The sequence below is a fragment of the Lissotriton vulgaris genome, chromosome 8 (genome assembly GCF_964263255.1).
Source record: "Lissotriton vulgaris chromosome 8, aLisVul1.2, whole genome shotgun sequence".
NCBI lineage: Eukaryota > Metazoa > Chordata > Amphibia > Caudata > Salamandridae > Lissotriton > Lissotriton vulgaris.
Window position 1 is genome coordinate 106,569,870 of NC_141696.1, and position 20,584 is coordinate 106,590,453.

A 20,584-nucleotide genomic window follows, 5' to 3' on the forward strand; every position below is an offset into this window, starting at 1 on the left:
TCCTCTCGCAGCCTGTCCTCTCGCATCCTGTCCTCTCGCGGCCTGCCCACTCCCAGCCTGTCCCCTCCCTGCCCTTTCCCAGCCTGTCCCCTCCCTGCCCTTTTCCAGCCTGTCCTCTCCCAGCTTGTCCACTTCCAGCCTGCCCTCTCCCAACCTGCCCTCTCCCAGCCTGTCCCCTCCCTGCCCTCTCCCAGCCTGTCCTCTCCCTGCCTATTGTCGTGTCCTGGTGGCAGCAGGCAGCAGGCAAGAGCGTGCACTGCGTCCCCGAAATAACAGCCCTAAAGCAAGCAAGAAGTACGCCCCCCCTCCCACCAATCCCTGTTAGGTAGTGGAAACTGTCCAAACTGGGGTGCAGACAGCCCCTCTCACCTTTCGGCCTGGTACCACTGCACCAGCCGCACTATTCCTGCTTGTGACCCTTTTGCCTGCTTGTGCTTGTTTTCGTGACCCTGTTGCCTGCTTGTGCCTCCGTGTGCCCCTGTTGCCTGCTTGTGCCTCTGTGTGCCCCTGTTGCCTGCTTGTGCCTCTGTGTGCCCCTGTTGCCTGCTTGTGCCTCCGTGTGCCCCTGTTGCCTGCTTGTGCCTCCGTTTTCGTGCCCCTGTTGCCTGCTTGTACCTCAGTTTTCGTGCCCCTGTCGCCTGCTTGTGCCTCAGTTTTCGTGCCCCTGTCGCCTGCTTGTGCCTCAGTTTTCGTGCCCCAGTCGCCTGCTTGTGCCTCAGTTTTCGTGCCCCTGTTGCCTGCTTGTGCCTCCGTGTGCCCCTGTTGCCTGCTTGTGCTTCCGTGTGCTCCTGTTGCCTGCTTGTGCCTCCGTGTGCCTCTGTTGCCTGCTTGTGCCTCCGTGTGCCCCTGTTGCCTGCTTGTGCTGTGTGGGTGTCTGTGGAGGGCTCTGTGTGGCTGTGTGTGTGGAGGGCTCTGTGTGGCTGTGTGTGTGGGGGGCTTTGTGTGGCTGTGTGTGTGGGGGGCTTTGTGTGGCTGTGTGTGGGGGGGCTCTGTGTGGCTGTGTGTGTGGGGGGGCTCTGTGTGGCTGTGTGTGTGGGGGGGCTCTGTGTGGCTGTGTGTGTGGGGGGCTCTGTGTGGGTGTGTGTGTGGGGGGGCTCTGTGTGTGTTTGTGTGTGTCATTTGCGAGAGATAAAGCTAGTGGCATTGTAAATGACAATGCCATTTATTTATGTTAAAAAAACATAAATAAAAATAATGTCAAGAGCAATGCCAATAGCTCTAACTTTAACAAAGGCAAAACCATTGCATTGTAAATGCTTGTTTTATCAAGAGCACCCTGCAGCTCCCAGACAGTTAGACAGGGCTGCATACTTCATGCTCATTTCATCTGTAGTGTGCGATATCCTGTGCTGCACTGTTTCCAAACTGGATGGTCATCTTGGAATGGTATTGTCCATGGTATATCATATTTGTTTTACTGTTCCAAGATGGCCACCATGTTTGAAGCATTGTTTTGGCCACCCAGGATCAGTACAACAGTAATACACAGTGCTTGTTAGCAAGGAAAGATGGCCGCCCAGTACGATGTCTACTGAGATACCCTGAAAAAGGCCTTCGAGTGGCATTACATTGCTGACAAAGTTCAAATTTGCTCCAAAGGGACCGTAGCCTGGTTTAAGGTCTCTTTGTGACTAGGACACATGTTGCAGTTGATCTGATGTCTGGTACCTCAATAGGTGTCAGCCTTAACGTTTGCTTCACTGTGTCAATATGAAGCCCTACCAAGGTTGTTTTTCCATGTCTCGATTACAAGGGGCCTTAGTAACTTCTCCACTACTTCCCGGAATTAATCCATATCTTTGACACAGTCATCAATTGCCCAAATATGTAAGTAATTCCGGGAGTGTGGCTCTCCCCATACCGTCTCTTTCGTATTCAACTACACAAGGAATGCAGTAGAACACTGAGCATGTGACTGCAGACCTCACCAGGAAGCGTTTGCCTCACATGAAATATACCTCTGCTCCAAAACTCAGGGAATTTTATTTGTATGGTTTAATGTACTATGTTGTCTGTGTTACTTACTAAAGGAAGAAAACGAATGAACACAGTCAGTAATATATATCAGACACTTGAACCAAACCATGCAACAAAAATAAAACAGAAGCACTAATCAGTTCACATTAAAGCAGTGCAAATAGACTGGATTTTAAAATCAAGAAAAACGAAACAGTGCATTTTTATCATAGGGCACTATATAACATTTTGAGTTAATGTCTCATCAGCTAAGACATCAGTGGGTGATAGGTGAGAGAAAGCATAATGGACCACAAATACACAGGGTCCTATGCAGAGGTGTGAGGAAACTGAAGAGCAGAGATTTGAAGACTACAGCTGAATCTTGACCACAATCAGAATGCCTTTCTAACAGGAAGGGTTTCAGATCCTTTGTGAATGTTATCATAAAGGAAGTGGTTTTTAGAGCTGGCAGACGGTAACTCCAGATTCTTGTCGATCTAACTGAAAATTATGGTTTCGTAGACTGCTTTTTTCTTTAATACTGGTGTGTCTCGGAGAGGAGACTCTGCTCTGTACAAGTTCCATTGGCCCCAGATATTTCTATTTTTTGGCTAACTAAATAATGGTAGACTTTCAGTGGTTTGTAGGTGATGCAACCTGTCTTAAACTAAACTCTAGTTTTTATGGTAAGCGATGTAGGTGTTGCAGGGAGTATCATGGTACACAGGTGATGTAGTAAAATGTCTTGCAAGCTGCCACATGTAATACTCCGCTGTGGGGTGCGAGATGGACGTTTAGTAGGCCAGTGAGAAGTAAGTACCATAGCCCAGCCTAGAGAACAAGGACTTGAGCTAAGAACTTGTTTAGGAATACATTGTCTGATTTGATGTCCCTTTCCGACAACCTTTTCATGACTATTCGACCCGTCATGAAAAGGCTTTCTGAAACTGTCTCTGGGGCCCCCATGCAGGGCCCCCGTGGGCCACTACAAAGTGGCCCTGGGGGCACATGTAGTGCCCCCACACACATCTATGCACCATGTGCCAAGCACTATATGGTGCCTGACACTGGGTGCATGGATGTGCAGAAAGTGTACTTTAACACTGCGGCTTGTGCTGCAGCTCTTTAACACTGTGGCATGTGCTGTGGCCTAGTTAAAGTACACTTTCTGACTGCCAGCACAGCGGTCCAATCGTAATTGGGCAGTTGGAACGCTGCCTGTTTGACTGGCGGTCCCCTGACCTCTGTGATTGAGGGCAGTGGTCCGATAGCCCACTATAGTAATCAGGGCCTCCATTCTTTGTCTGGGCCTAGCGCCCAATGGGAACAGTCCGCCCGAACTGCCAAGCCAGGTCCTCTCTGGACTGGAAACAAGCATCCTAGGACTGGTTTTGGCGTTTCACCCCTCTTCAGCCAGGATGGCTTGATTCCAGTGGCATGGAGAGCACGGGTCCCACATCCGGGCATACCCATCCCACTCGGGATGACAAATGCGAAAACAACAGTTGATGGACAGAATGCAGAACAATGTCATACATTCACCCCAGTACAGAGATCTGGGCCTAAATCCATCGTTTTTTTGCTCACCATGAAACCGGTCAACAGGATGCTTGTTTCTGGTCCAGGGAGGACCTGGCTTGGCAGTGCGGTTTGGACTGTTCCCATTAGGCACAGGGTCAAGACTGATTTGCATATGGCTGGGTCTACACTTGGGTGGCATGGTGAGCAAAAGAACGATAGATTTAACCCCGATCTCTTGACTGGGGTGAATGTATGATTTATTCAGCATTCCGTCCATCATTTGTTTGCGTAGCACTTTCCACCGTAAGTGGGATGGAAATGCCCAGACGTGGGTCCCTTGCTCACTGTGCCACTGGATTCAAGCTAGCCTGGCTGATGAAGGGTAATATCCAGAAACAGGTCCCTAGATGCTTGTTTCTGATCCAGGGAGGACCAGGGTCATGACTGATTTGCATATGGCTGGGTCTAAACTGGGGTGGCATGGTGAGCAAAAGAACAATGGATTTAACCCAGATCTCTTGACTGGGGGTGAATGTTTGATTTATTCAGCATTTCGTCCATCATTTGTTTGCATAAGACTAGTTGAAGTGGAGGGCACCACCCATTCAGAGAGCAGAGCATCTCACCGCAAGTACAAAAGGTCTGCCTTCAACCTTGTTTATGTGAATCGTCTTTCCCCTCAAAACCTTAAGATACGCAAAAGAAGCAGATTCAGTGAGCTGGCCTTTAAAGACTCCTCACCACAGAAAGCAGCTTTGTTATGAGGCCACCATAACAGTGTAGGTGGAAACGCACATAAAACTTTGACACATACACCTACCATACGATAAAGCTCCCGGGGTAGCAGAAGTTGGCCCCTTTGTGTCTGTAACATTACCGTGATCTGAGGACTCTTTCCCGATATAGTAGCTCCATATCCTCAAGACCTAATCTTGTTTGGGTTATTCGTTGGTTGCCCACTCCCTCGGGAGAAAGTAGACTCCACCGCAGGCAGGTCAGACTTGAGTGATCCATCAGACCAGGAGTTGCCAAACTCTCCTTAGATCAACTCTGATTCAAGTTCAGACTTTGATCTGATGACTGAAGACAGTATAGAGTCAGAGTCCTTCCTACATGCAAAGCTGAAGGCTTTGAGGCCAGCCTCAGGCCCCTCTCAACCTGCAGTGCCAGTCCCTAATCAGCTGCCTATGCCAGATCTTTCACCAGCCACTGCATTTGAACTTTAGAGGTAGATAATACTCCAGTAAATCCTTGGCATAAAACCACGAAGACCTGCACGCAATCAGGCTCAGCCATCACCAGGGTTTTGAAAGCTCATTCCTTTGGCACTTTTGCTGGAGAATGAGGATATCCTCTTTGTGGTGGCAGCAAGAGATCCTCCAACGCCTTCTCTGGCTATCAAGTTCCAGATCCTCTAACAGAATCAGGAGACCTTCTGAAAGCCAGCAATCTCAGGCTTTAAATAACAAGTACCGGGCACCCAAAGGCTGTCCATTCTTTGTCTACGGTAATCTCAGTACTCAGTCTATTCTGACGAAGGCCTCCTCTCTAGAGGGCAAGGTCCTCCTAAATTGATGAGGATGCCACGTATCTTGAGATAATGTAAGAAAATGTATAGGTCATAAGTTTCTGCGGATCACTGAAATAATATCGAGGGACAAAATATCGACTTGCAAAAATATTGTGGACAAAATATCGACAGTCAAAATATCGAGTTTGTATCTACAAACAGGTAAGTACAAAAATATCAAGTACAAAATATCGTTTACAATAATATAGTTGTAAAAAATATCGACTTTATTAAAAACAGTGTTAAATTAAATTAATATTCAAAGTTAATTACTAAAATATACCTAAAAATACTTAAATTAACTTATAATAATTAAATAATAAATGAAAATAATAAAAATAATTTTTTTAAATCTTATTTCTTAAAACATATATATATAGTAACATACTATAATTAAATAAGATACTATTATATTACCGTACGATACCAGAAGTGTAAAAAATACTATTCCCACTCCAAAGAGTGCAAGCGTAGGGAAAGCATTGGATAGCGTAGGGGTTAAAATTACTATTCCAACTCCAGTGGGTGCAACAGTAGGGAAAACTGACCCTGAACCCAAAAAATACCCCTTTACCCAAGAACTGAAAACTGACCCTGAACCCTAAAAATACCCCTTTACCCAAAAACCCAAAACTGACCCTGAACCCTAAAAATACCCCTTTACCCAAGAACTGAAAACTGACCCTGAACCCTAAAAATACCCCTTTACCCAAAAACTGAAAACTGACCCTGAACCCTAAAAATACCCCTTTACCCAAAAACTGAAAACTGACCCTGAACCCTAAAAATACCCCTATACCCAAAAACTGAAAACTGACCCTGAACCCTAAAAATACCCCTTTACCTGAAAACTGACCCTGAACCCTAAAAATACCCCTTTACCCAAAAAACCAAAACTGACCCTGAACCCTAAAAATACCCCTTTACCCAAAAACCCAAAACTGACCCTGAACCCTAAAAATACTCCTTTACCCAAAATTAATTAATATTATTTAATTACCAATTAATTATTAATTAACAATAACAACAAAGTAAATATATTAGCACATTAGCTGTAATTAATTTAATATTTAATATTATTTTTTCCCAATTCATTAATTAACAATAACTAAAAATTATATATAAATAAATTACTCTAATTAATGTAATTAACTAATTAATATTATTTAATTACCAATTAATTACTAATTAAAAATATATACAAAATTATATTAATTAATTAACTAATTAATATTAATTAATTACCAATTAATTATTAATTAAAAATATTTACAAACATATATTAATTATTATTAAATTACTCCCCACCCTTATCCCCTATTAACCCAACATCCCGCTCCTAAACATTAACTACAATATATATTGCTATTAATATTTTTTTTTTTTAACCTTTTTTCTACATATTATCTATATTTTTTACTTTGACAATTTATCGATATTTTCTCTTGTCAATTTTTTTGAGTCGATATTTTTGTACTCGATATTTTTTTATCATTATTTTATTCAATATTTTGACCAACGATATTTTTGTTATCGATATTTTATTATTGTCGATATTTTTAACTCGATATTTTGTCCATTCGATATTTTGGAGTCGATATTTTGTCTGTGCACCAGTTTCGCCTTACACTCCACTATATAAGTGGAGTACTAGTCGGTCACAGGCAGTGGGACAAGTTCAACACTTTGCTCATGGATTAAAGCCAGGAGGAACAAAAACTGCTGATGTCTTGGACCCCAGGAGCATGAACTCTAGTGAGTTCATGTACCTGCAGTCATGAATTAAATCTTTAGACTTTAGACCAGAGGCGCAAGAAAAAGTCATAAACTGCGCATTTGATGAGAAGAATGTTTTCTGTCACTCAGTGGAGCTTAGTGCCATCTAAGCAGTACTTCTCAGACAACTCAGTCCTTCTAGTGTCTCAAGGCCCAATAACTTTCCTGGGGTACAGCTGCTGTCCGTGTGTGACACATTCTCATAGGTCTACTCTTTCCCAGTGGGAGGAAGGCTTCCTTCCACTACTATCACTGGACGCAAATAGCCATCAATTCTAGTGTCCTTTCATAGGTGGCGATCAACAGTACTATGCTACTCTCACAGCAGCGCCGTCCAGACCAACCCTTTTCCAGTCTACATCACAAGACCTTCTGCAGGATTTCATGAGCGTCCTGATTTTGCAAACCAAAGAACCCAGAAAGGGGCAGGGATGTCACTCCTGCTACTTGGTAAAGACTTCTGCTTATTTTTTTACCTCTACGATCTACGTAAGTTGCTGTACATGAAGACGTTCAAAATGTAGACATTGACTGAGGACTTCACAGCTGTCCTAAACAAGGGTTGGTGTGTTTGGAGCTTCAGGACATTTTATTCCTGCTTCTGTGTTTTACAATGTGAATCTAACAGTAGAGGACACTGCCAGTTAAACTCAGTGCATTGTCTTCCCTTATATCTTGTACCCAAAGGTTGCTTTTCTGCTTCAATCAAATATCCCATCTGATCCCTTCTTAGATGATCGTCTCGTCCATGGAGCATTATGTAAAGCAGCAGAGTTTGACCCTATGCTACCTTTACCTCTCAGTAAACTACGCCAAACCTTTCTTGTTGCTCTCCAAGAAGATCCAGTTAATCGTGGCAATCCTGGAATTCAGTGTGGCAAAGGCCCTTCCTTCTGTAGCGATATTAAGTTATTCGCCAGACTGTGGACCAATTCTAGAACAGTGAGTCCGTTTTTGCTTGGTGGTTCCAGAGGCTTCAGCGCCTAAACGCATACAGTGTCTATCATAGGCGTGGTAGACTGTATCAGTCTCTACGTGTGTCCTCTCAATACCATCTGGCAGAACACTTGGACCAGTTGCGAGATGACCAGTTTAAGCCCATCTCTGTCTTTCTATCCATGGACCCAACCTTATGATGATGGGCATCCACTGCTGAAATTCTCCCACTGCTGCCCAGTTCTCAGCTCACTCTCACCTCCAACTCATCAGAGTATGAAAGGGGCTCTTTACAGGAAACTCGGAATCGGTGCATTGTGGAACATATCAGATCCGTCCAATCCCATAATGTGTTGCCAGTGGATTAGAATCCTTTCTTCTGCTGGTGAAGATACCACTACCCTGGTATACATGGGGAATCAAGGGAGTATCCAAAGTCTTTATTTCTGTGGAAACGAACAAACCGCTAAGCACAGCATGATCTGATCTACCACATTGCATGGAGGAACAGCACCAGAATGGACCGGCTGAGAAACCATCTCCACTCCCCGCCAATGTGACACATTTTCCAGGAAGTTCTCAGGCCAAACTTGGAGGCCTGTGGTTGGCCATCCATAGAGACCATTGCCACTGACCTGAACAGCAAATGTGATCAGTTTACCTGGTGAGTGGGCAGGCACAACCCCATATTGCTAAAAAAAAAAAGGCTGCATGTTGGACCCGACATTGGTGTTCTTCTGTTTCCTTTCTCCCACTCCTCTGATCCGGAGTATCCTTCATAAAATTGGGGAATTCCTGGAGGTTTGGTCATACTAGCTGCTATTGTTTGTCTAGCCAAAACTGATTCTCAGACATGCTTCATCCACTTCAGAAGGACTTAGTTGCCCTTCCAACATAAGATTTCCCCTGTTGATGGTGGGAGGAAGAGAAAGAGTGATGCAAATACCAATCATTCAATACTGCATGGTTCCTGAGCAGCTGACATTTACACGCCTAGGCTCTTCTGCAGTATGATGGCCGTATCCATGTGCCCCTCTGCTGAGCTCTGGTGGAGGATTTTCTAAGGTTATGCCACTGTGTATTAATGAATAACATTTGTCTTCACATTAACCCAGTAACACTGTTATGTCCTCTTTGCATTATGTTGGGCGTTATAGGTGAATAACCCTCCTCCCCCTCTTGTGGCCAGCAAGGCCTACGAGAACAGATCTATGGTCCTCCTTCATGGGCAATGAGGCCGTGGAAAGTCATCTTGTTTGTTTGTTGTCCTCCTCGTGTGCCCGACCCGCCTCCCAGCTGAGACGCCCTCCCACTAACTTAATACAGCGCTGCTCTGCTGTAGACGCTGTGACTCGCTCCTCCTCACGGATAGAGTGGTCGCTCCCTGTACCCCTGGCTGCAACCTGGTATCGTAGCGCTGCTCTGCTGAAGGATCTCTTTAATACTTGCAATTGTTTTCGCCTGCTGTGTGCCTTGTCTAGCGCTTTGCCTAATTAGCGCTCTAGATATTCAATTTGGCTGTTTATTAACATTGTCTGCGCGTTTGCCAATAGCGCTCCGATCTGCTCCTCCCCCCGCCTCCATCTTGTTTGTTTGTTGTCCTCCTCGTGTGCCCGACCCGCCTCCCAGCTGAGACGCCCTCCCACTAACTTAATACAGCGCTGCTCTGCTGTAAACGCTGTGACTCGCTCCTCCTCACGGATAGAGTGGTCGCTCCCTGTACCCCTGGCTGCAACCTGGTATCGTAGCGCTGCTCTGCTGAAGGATCTCTTTAATACTTGCAATTGTTTTCGCCTGCTGTGTGCCTTGTCTAGCGCTTTGCCTAATTAGCGCTCTAGATATTCAATTTGGCTGTTTATTAACATTGTCTGCGCGTTTGCCAATAGCGCTCCGATCTGCTCCTCCCCCCGCCTCCATCTTGTTTGTTTGTTGTCCTCCTCGTGTGCCCGACCCGCCTCCCAGCTGAGACGCCCTCGCCCCTCCCCCCCACCCTCCTTATATGACAGCTGTTCCCGCGTGCAGCGTTTACGCGCAGCGTTCGCGCCCAATTCGCGCCGAAGGTGCGCCAAAGGTAAGCCCGTCTACGCCCGTCCGCGCCTGGACCGCGCCCAGCGCCATACCCCCTGGCCCCCGTCCCTCCCAGCCCCCCCGCATTACCTACGATGCCGCCACCCTCCTAGCCCTTAACCCCGGTCGCGCCCCCAACTGCGTCCAAGCCGCCCCTGGACACACCCATGGACCTTTCTCTTGCTACTCCTGCAAATTCATCGGCACCGACAACATCTCCGCTACGACCACAACACAGATTCCCGACCCCAACCACCTACAGTGCATCCTTCTCAACACTCGATCGGTCCACAGGCACGCCATAGACCTATGGAATCTACTAGACACCATCTCCCCAGACGTCGCCTTCCTTACAGAAACTTGGATGAACGCTTCCTCCGCCCCAGACATCACCATTGCCATCCCTGAAGACTATAAGATCACACGCAAGGACCGCACCGACCACACAGGAGGAGGAATCGCTATCGTCCATAAGAAATCAATCCGCATCTCAACCAGCTCTGACGCCAACCTCGCTAACTCCGAACACCTTCACTTCCAGATCCACATCGCCCCCAAGACCACACTCAGAGGCACCCTCCTCTACAGACCACCAGGACCCCGCGCAAAATTCAGTGAAGACATCACGGACTTCATCACCCCACACGCGCTCCCCTCCAAAGACTACATCCTTCTGGGAGACCTCAACTTTCACCTTGAAAAGATCAACGACCGCAACACCGCCACCCTCTTAGACAACCTCGCCAACCTCAGACTTAAACAACTAGTCACTTCCCCCACCCACATCGCAGGTCACACACTCGACCCCATCTTCACCTCCAGCAATCATGTCTCCTTCAGCCACACTACGGATCTCCTCTGGACTGACCACAGCTGCGTTCACTTCACCTACAACAAACCAAAACCCACCAACCACCTCCAACCAACTCTGCAAAGAAACTGGAACAAAATCACCACGGACCAGATCTCCGCATCGCTCCTTCTAAACACCCCAGCCCACTCTTCTAACGCAAACAAAGCCGCCGCCAACCTCACCCTATGGTTATCCAACACCGCCGACACCTTGGCACCACTGAAAAAACGCCAAAGCAAACCTGGCAGCAAAAAGGCCTCATGGTTCAACGATGATCTTAAGAAGTCCAAGAAACTCTGCCGCTCCCTTGAAAAGGCCTGGAAAAAAGACCCAAACACCAGCACCAGGGACGCCTTCAAAAACGCCACCCGCACTCACCACCAACTAATCCGAAAGGCCAAGAAAACAGCATTCAAGGATCGACTTGACAACAACGCCCACAACAGCAAGGAACTTTTCAACATCGTCAAGGAATTTTCCAATCCCTCGGCCAACTCCAACGACATCACCCCCTCTCAAGCCCTCTGCGACTCCCTAGCCTCATTCTTCCACAACAAGATTGCAGACATCCACAACAGCTTCGACAACCAACCCGGAAACCAACCCACCCTACCATCTGCTGAACACTCTCCCCCCTTGAACACCCTCAACGACTGGAACCCAATCTCCACTGAGGACACCATCCGCCTGATGAACTCCATCCACTCAGGATCCCCCACAGACCCATGCCCCCACCACATCTTCAACAAAGCAGACTCCGTCATAGCACCGCACCTCCGAGACGTCATCAACTGCTCCTTCAACTCCGCCACCTTCCCGGAAGACTGGAAACACGCTGAACTCACCGCCCTTCTGAAAAAACCCACAGCGGACCCCACCGAACTCAAAAATTACCGCCCCATCTCGCTCCTTCCATTCCCGGCCAAAGTCATCGAAAAAGCTGTCAACAACCAGCTCGCCGCCTTCCTCGAAGCCAACAAATCCCTCGACTCCTCACAATCTGGCTTCCGAGCAAAACACAGCACTGAGACCGCCCTCATCGCAGCAACAGACGACATTCAAACTCTACTGGACAATGGAGACACAGTCGCCCTCATCCTCCTCGACCTCTCTGCAGCATTCGACACAGTCTGCCACAGCACCCTTTTACAACGCCTCAATAACATCGGAATCCAAGGAAAAGCACTTGAATGGATCACCTCGTTCCTCACCGGAAGAACCCAGAGAGTCCGCCTCCCACCATTCAAGTCCGAGGCCACTGAAGTCATCTGTGGCGTACCACAAGGATCCTCACTCAGCCCCACCCTCTTCAACGTATACATGAGCCCCCTCGCGGCCATCGCCCGCCAACACAACCTCAACATCATCTCTTACGCGGATGACACTCAACTAATCCTTTCTCTCACCAATGACCCCAACACCGCCAAAACTAACCTACACGAAGGAATGAAAGAAGTTGCCGAATGGATGAAACAAAGCCGTCTGAAACTGAACTCAGACAAAACTGAAGTCCTCATCTTAGGTACATCCCCCTCTGCATGGGACGACTCCTGGTGGCCGGAAGCCCTCGGAAAAGCACCCATCCCGACAGACCACGCACGGAACCTAGGCGTCATCCTGGATTCTTCACTCTCAATGAACAGACAAGTCAGCGCCGTATCCTCTTCCTGCTTCAACATTCTTCGCATGCTCAGAAAAACATTTCGCTGGATCCCCACCGAAACAAGGAAAACAGTCACTCATGCTCTGGTCACAAGCCGACTGGACTACGGAAACACCCTCTACGCAGGCACTACCGCTAAACTCCAGAAAAAACTCCAACGAATACAAAACGCCTCAGCCAGGATCATATTAGACATCCCACGCAGTGAACACATCTCTGGTCACCTTAAAGACCTCCACTGGCTGCCAGTCAATAAGAGGATCACTTTCCGACTGCTAACCCACGCACACAAATCACTCTACGACATCGGACCAGAATGAATGCCTCAACTCACGACTGTCCTTCTACACCCCCTCCCGCCAACTACGTTCTTCCAGCCAAGCCCTCGCCACTGTACCTCGCATCAACAAGACCACCATGGGAGGCAGATCCTTCTCATACCTAGCTTCTAAAACATGGAACTCACTCCCCGCTTACCTTCGCCTTACCCAGAACCACCTAGCATTCAGAAAGCAACTTAAAACGTGGATATTTGACAAGTAATCCTCCTCCCCTTTCTAAGCGCCTTGAAACCCTCTGGGTATGTAGTGCGCTATATAAATTGTTTGACTTGACTTGACTTGACTAACAAGCTTGATGCCTCTGTTCCTTCTGGTGAGGCACACCGCAGTCTGTTGGGACTTTAACTTTGTCCTGGTCAGACTGATTAATAAACTGTTTGTCACTTGCCCTTTGCAATCTTCTGTTTCTTTTATGGAATACTTTTTCTTGGTTTAAAAAATGTACCAGGTTTCTGGTCCTCGCTATCTGGTGTGCTTTCTACCTGTGTTCTCTTAACCAACTTTATGTAACTTTATAACCCAGCCTCGTCCTCATATCTGGGAACACTCCACAAAAGCGAAGTCGCCCATGGTGGCATTTTCCACGCATGTACCATCACAATATTTATACCATCTGGCTACATGGACTTCCCCACACACATTCTGCCGATACTACACTTGCAAAGCTTACTCCTAGAACCACGTTAACTTTGGCCAAGAAAATATCTTGTTTGTCTAGGCATTAAAATGACAGATGCAGCCTTCTCCTCCCAACTTTGTTCTCTCAGATGGCGTGACTTTACCGAATAAGATGAGAATGGGAAAGAGAATGTAAGGGTAGGATAAAGTTATATTTATGGTGACCGTATTATGCTTATTTTGTAGGCTCTTTTCCGTCATCAACACCCGCTATCCGACTCCCTCATTCATTTGCCAAAAATGCACTAGTGTCTGCTTTCATTAAATAGGAATCGGCGAAGGTACACATATGCACAGGAATGGAGGGTGTACATGTATGACATAAATTAATTATTGTAGAAACAGTTTTGGTCCCGCTAGTAGCCCCTTCCATGCTGGTGACGAACCCCAGCCGTCACGCTCTGCGGCGCTCGTGTGCTGATGACGGCTGGGGTTCGTCACGGCCCCGCCCTGTTCTTTTGTTTACCGCACAGTGGCGGAAACGGCCCAGCATGGAAGGGGTTAAGTTGTAGAGTACCCACAAAACTGATGCAGCTCATTAACAGCCCTGTTCAGCTCCAGAGCAGCACAGTGTGATTGTGGGGGTGTAGTCTTGTGAGAGTGCACCATTGAAGTCCTGGCTGAGCTGATTCTAACCTGTCAATCGGAGTAGTAAGCCAGGCTAGTTTGAATCCAGTGGCACAGAAGTCACTCTGTGCATGTGAGGCATCCATCTTACACTGTGAATTAAAATGTGTTGTTCACCTAGGTTGTGGTTTGTAGAAGCAGCGCACCTTATCTCCTTTTTTTTTTTTCTTCTTTGTTTCTAGTTTACACATTGTTTGCCTTCCTCGAATACCTTGTGGTCCTCTCCAACATGGCGTTCCACATGACGGCCTGGTGGGACTTTGGAAACAAAGAACTGATGGTTGGCTGCCCTCTGGAGGACAAGCGCTTCTGATCAAGCCGGTCTACGGGGTGTCTCCTGGCTGCCTCCTGGGTGACGCCCATCGAGAAGCCCTGTATCAACGTTTTTTACTACGACCATAAAGAAAGTGCAGGCTGTAGATTTCCAGATAATGGATATATGGAAGCCAGTCTTTTTGGCTTATTGCAAAGAATGGGACAGCAAAAAGGAGTTGCACTAAAGAAATATGTCACCTTGGGGCTTCTTGAGTGTCACTGCAGTGCATTTTAAGTTTCCTTATCCGTGCATCCAAAAGACAGCTCATGACGACTGCGAGGCCGAAGGATCTAGCAGTAGCACGGACAGTTCGAGTAGCATCCCTCTAACTGGTTGGAGGGCTGAAGATGGAGGGGTTACATAGTCTATTTTTATATAAATTATGCAAAGATCACAGCCATCTCCCTGAGGCTGGATCATCTTCACTTTCAAGTCTTGGATCTTGGAGACTCCAGAGGACTTGGGCGTGGGCTTCTTCTCTGTCCTGTCGTGATAATTGTGTATCTTCCAATTTCTGACTTCATTTTAAAATCATTGTACCTGTGGCCTTGGTGTTGATGGGGGATGTATTTATTGTGTTTTTATTTTTCAGTGGGTGAAAATCTTGCTTCTATTTAATATTATTTAAAATATTTTAGGGCTAGGTGAAAAGTGTACTTGTCAACATTGCATCATATGGCATTGATCCTAGTGAAAATGTAGGGCTGTCATGTTGCATATTTTTAATCTGGCAGATTTTGACTGTTGTAAAGTGTGAGAAGGGGAACATTGGTTGTGCAGTGTTTCCTGCTTTCAACTTTTAGAATATTTAGGTGTACAATAATGTCTATAACGAGAAACCTCGAACATGCTGTATTGAAGATGACGTAGCCTGATACACTGTTTGGTAATATACTTTGTCCGCTCGGTTCCCACTAAAGCATTATACATGCTGATTGTCCTGGTTCTAGAACGGGTGCCCGATTCCATGTCCTTCTCCACCTATGGAACATGAAATGCAGGTAACAAACTTATAGTCATGAGAGTACTGCATACATCAATATGAAATACTTGCCACTCTCTGTGACGGTTTGTGGGTGCAGGGGAAGTGTGCAGTCTTCCAGGCCAGAGGGAAAGCAAGGTGAGGTGGGAGAACCTAGCTTGGTGTCCATAATCAAACTGTGAAGATTGTGTGTCATGGTATCTTGGCTACGTTTCCCCACATCTGAATGACTGTTGCATCTGGTGTGATGCGATTCCCTATTTTTGAGAACATGTCCGCACATCGTAATTTGGCCAGACCGTATACCTTATCAGTTAAATAAGGGATGCCTTGAGAATGCCCATCTTTCCTCCTCTTGTGTGTCCCGGGCCCCTCTTCCTTGTTGCTGTACCTCCTGCTTGACCTTCTTCTCCATTACTCTGGGAGCTCAAGATTGGGTACCACTGCCTGTGATGACCGCAAGATATCTTTTCCAGCCGCAGACTGGCTGATCCTACCGGCACATTGGATGAAGGCATTGGGAGAGGCACTTCTTTGATACTGACCTTTACTAGACCTGTGTCTGCTGCTTCGGTTAGAAACACCCTTTGCCGGTTGCACGCTTCGCCATTAAAAATTGTCTTTTAACTTTTCAAAGGCACATTCTGGGAGTATTTAGAAGAAGTTGAGCATAGGTAAGTGGGACCAGGTATTTGGACCAGCAGATGGTCCTCAGGCCATACACTATTGCCAGGTTCCCCTCGACAGTAGAAGACTTAATTACTTCAGATATTCGGTCTTCCATGCCAGGGGTGTCATCGCTGCTGGGAAGAAGCTAAAGAATTCCAGATGTCTTGAGGTCTATCAAGCTTTCAGCTGTGTCCATCTGTCACTCACATTCCTCACAGATAGTGGATTCTCACCCAGTCCCACCCTTGGGATCTCAGCGCCCTAGTACTGCTTGACAGTGCCTCGGTTTATACTCCAAAGAACCCCAGGCTGTCTCAATACACTTAATAAGTCGGTTTACTGCAAGCAACTAATGTATTTCTTCTGGTCCAGCAGATTGTCAGATGCTCTTTGGGCTGTGACCAAGAACATAAGGCAGTACAAAGAGAAACGGCAATCTAATGCGCACGGGCTGAAACCCGACTTTACCCTACGTTGGGCTCTGCAGTGGACGATTCGTCTCTTGAAATTCAGTTGTACATTCCGGGTCACTTCCTTCTTTGTTCAGAAGTTAGTCTTCATTTCTTGTGCAGTTGGTGTCTAAGGGGACCCTTATGATATTTTTGAGAAAAGCCCCAGTAGGAACTGCCTCACATGGCCATTAAAGTGATGCATTATTAGAGCTCACCTTGGTGGGAAATCCAGAAATGCTACATGGTATTACCTTAGAAATCGGCCATGTTAGCCTGCCCAATGTATGGAGAGGGAGGCAGGATGTCTTTTTGTATATCCACTAAGTTTGCTGGCATGAAAAAAGCTGATCGTAGTAATCCAGATTACAGTAATTCCTGGACTGAGTCGTGTATGTTTTTTTAAATAGTTGGCATGAGTGAAAATTTAAAGAAACACCTGTGCTTTTTCTATGCTGTTCGGTATCAAAGGCTCTGGGCCTGATTTATGTCTGGGCGGACCGGTTACTGCGTCAAAACAGCGGCGGATATCCCTGCGACGAAATATAAACCCCATTGGGATTTATATTTCGGCTTATGGGATATCCGTCACCGGTGTGACTGAGTAGCCCGTCCGACAAGATCTAAATCGGGCCCTCTGGTTTTTTTCTACTGAATCTTGAAAAGCGCTGCCACTCTTATGATTCAAAGCAGCTTCAGGGTGAACTTTTGTGGTCCCTGAGGTCTGATACTGGGCGCTAAGAGCTTGTGAAAGGCACCTTGACCATTCTCTGTCCATGTGTTTGGGAACAGAAGCAGCTAAACATGGCTTGGATCCTGAGGTCCTATCAGTGTGGTCATGAGTTTCTGTTTGCAGGGTAGAAGTGTGACGAGAAAGCGCAGCCTTAAAGCTCCCATCTCTTACAGCGCCATGCTGTGCAGTGGACGGAAGTGTCGTGCTAGCACTCGGAATCACAGATCGATAACATGGAGTCTACAGCAATAATCCATACAGTTCGCGGGCAGTACTCTAATACGCTTTTGCAGGAGGTTAAGACACAGACTGCATGAGGAGTAAGAGCACTTAGGCCACATATGGGGAACACCCATAACAACGCGGTCAAAACACTGCGTTGCCATTACCATGCGTCTTTTACAACGCAAGTCGTTACCACGACTTGCGCTGGAGGGCGCTGTAGACTAAGGAGTAGTAGATTTACTATTCCAACACCTTCCCTATTGTACGTAGGCTGGAGTTGGAATAGTAAAGCTCACTATTCCTAAGTCCAGCACCCTCAAGCACAAGTCGTGGTAACGGCTTGCGTTGTAAAAGATGCAGTGTGATGTACGGTGATCTAAAAGATTGCATTATAACATCATACAACCGCCACATATAGCCCAATATCTGCAGCTGTGTCTTCTTTCCCATCATGGATTGCCTGTTCAGCATTTGCCCCTTTATGACTGCGTGGGCACTCAACGTGTCCTTTGCTAGCACCTGCAGTGTCTGGGCTCTCGAGGGCATTCGATGTGCTTAGGGCGCCGCTCCCAGAGATCTCCGCTTTAAAGACATCGGTGACCTACTTTTTGGAGACAACATTTTATTTTTCCCTTCTTTGTGTTTCGCATCCTGCGTCTGGTACATATGACTCAGTTCTGGTGTATTGCAACTCCGTTTCCTTTTTACATATACGTGGCCTTATTTTCGACCTCACCAGTGGATTAATGTTTTATTGTGTGCATTTCAAGCTTGCATATAAAGTGTGTGATCTCAACAATAAAATGTCATTTTCAACGTTTGGATTTGTTCCTTATTAGATGCAGTGTGGTTAAAATGTGAATTATCTTTTGGCTTCCAGATGTGCAGTGGCTGCCTTGAGGAAGGGCAGGCTACCTGAGGTGTTGGCGATCGTTGTTTGACTTCTCAGGTGTCTTGCTATTGTCTTCCTTATTATTAACTTATTTGTTTAACAGTTCATCTTTTTTTTAAAAAAACTTTATTTTTCGTTTTTAATTGTTTAAACAACCAGCATTTCAGCATACAATAGATCGTAGGTATCTTTTGCACAACCACCTAGAATGCCAAGGCCATCATCCTAAATTAAAGCAGTAATCTACTTGACAATGAGGGATACATTATAGACGTCATCGTGGTTCACTCATCGCAATGGGGAGGCATTCATTCCACTTCCGCCATTGAGTCCTCCCCTCCCTGGTTTTCAACTGCATCTGATCCACTCCCACTGCAAGCAGTGTCACTCTGCTCGCTCTCTGCCACCCTTGAGTTGAGAGCCAAATTACACAGCTCTCGCCACTCTGTGATATCTGGCTGTAGTTTATCATACTTGCAATTTAATTTCATGTGTAGTTCTTCTGCTAGGGCCCACACCCTGACATCCCACATCCATGTTGACATGACTGGGCTTCTCTGCCCCATCCAATTTGCAGCTATTCCATGTCTGTCCAGGACCACCATGAGCTGCAGCAGTTGCCATGCTATTTTCCGTTTCTTGGGCTTGCATACATGGGCAAGCGGACATTGATTGGTTCTTCTCGTATGGGGAGACCTGTGCTTGTTCGCACTTTTCTACCACTTGTGTCCAGAACTGCCGGTGCTCAGGGCATGCTCACACCAGGTGCAGAAAGTCTGCTTCCTCTGTGCCACTACTGGGGCACCTACCATCGTTGTTTTGTGAAATACGCCGTAGTTTCGCCGGCGTGAGATGCAGTGTAGGAAGTTATGTGGATCAATTTAAACCAGACATTGCAGGAGACTGTATGTGTAAGCTCGCATATGGCCGTCCAAGTCCTGTCCTCTATTTGCTTGTTTAGGTCCCTCTCCCATGCTGCCCTTGATGGTGTGGGCTGGGCAGACTAGTCCCGCCTCATGGCTTTGTACAGGAGCGATATCGTTCTGCACACCGAACTGCATGTAAGGAGCCGGTCCAGAGCGCTTGTCAGCTGTGGGGTGTCTGGGTATTGAGGCCAGGTAACTTTTTGCTACCTCTTGGATCCCCCTGTACTGTAAGTAGTGACCCTGCCCAAGCGCAAAGCTTTCACAGGCTAGTTCATACGTTATGAACGTCTCACTTGAATAGAGAGCCGCGAGGACCTCACATCCGCCCTCCCTCCAAGCTTGAAAGGACGTGTGGGCGTTATAAAAAAAATGGGGTGATCCAATGGTCATGGACCTGGCTTATATATGATATGAAAAACAATGGTCCAGGACTACATTTCAATGAGTGAAAAGAATCACAGTCTACAATACATTATTTAACATATTACTTCGGGCCTATACTCAATTAGGAGAAGCGGGTGTGTAACTGTGTAACCACACAATCAATCAATCAATCAGTGACACTTGTAAAGCGCGCTACCTACCCGTAGGGTCTCAAGGCGCTGGGGGGGGGGGGGGGGGGGGGGTGCTGCTACTGCTCGAACAGCCACTCAGGTTGCCCCCCCATGTCCTGAGGAAGACCCGCAGGCCGAGTCCCGAAACTCCCCTTGAGCCCACTAGACAGGTCGAAACGTCGACGCCCACCTTGCTTTCACCTGGACCATAAATCTTGGATTACAAACGTGGAGCACAAGATTGACATTGTGTACTCTATAATCAATAATAAACACATTGAATTCATACTATAGAATGTGGCCAGGTGAAGAAGACTGCGATTTTGATCAGTCTGATGCAGGAATTATTGTGAATATTCTTTGGATTACTTTGTCGGAATTCTACTTACTTCCTCACACCAGAGCACTTCCTCTTTGTGCACGTTCCTTTTGGAGCAACCTCCTCACACATTCCCTTCTTTTCCTAATAAGATTGTATAACAATGCAGAATGGCAAATAATCTTGCGCTCATTGTGATAAAATAAATCGATAATATTGTTCATGGTTGTTGCATTTCAATTGATTAATTGTATTGGGTACCATGGGCCAATTGAGTATAGGCCCGAAGTAATATGTTAAATAATGTATTGTAGATTGGGATTCTTTTCACTCATTGAAATTTAGTCCTGTAACATTGAAAGGGCATGTGAGCATTCATGTCTCTAATGGGGCCAATATCCAAATGGGGAGCTCTCTATGGAATGGCGCATGTTGCAGCACCTTTTCTACATACTGCTGCCATACACTAGCGGTTTGGTGCACTCGGTATGGCAAGTCCTCCTCTACCCCCTCTCTCCCTCATCAGCG

At 46.6% G+C, this 20,584-nt stretch overlaps 1 protein-coding gene across 3 annotated transcripts in view; it reads left to right on the forward strand.

Moving 5' to 3' along the window:
* PGAP2 (post-GPI attachment to proteins 2) overlaps positions 1-18,185 on the forward strand; it is a 187,140-nt gene extending 168,955 nt beyond the window's left edge. For 2 of the 3 annotated variants that reach the window (XM_086933762.1, XM_086933763.1), the window contains exon 6: positions 14,174-18,185. In XM_086933762.1, the coding sequence (XP_086789888.1) occupies positions 14,174-14,304 (131 nt within the window). In that variant the 3' untranslated portion in view covers positions 14,305-18,185. The remainder of the gene's footprint in view (positions 1-14,173) is intronic. The other variant, XM_086933764.1, reaches the window with a different exon arrangement.
* Positions 18,186-20,584: the final 2,399 nt, after the last annotated feature.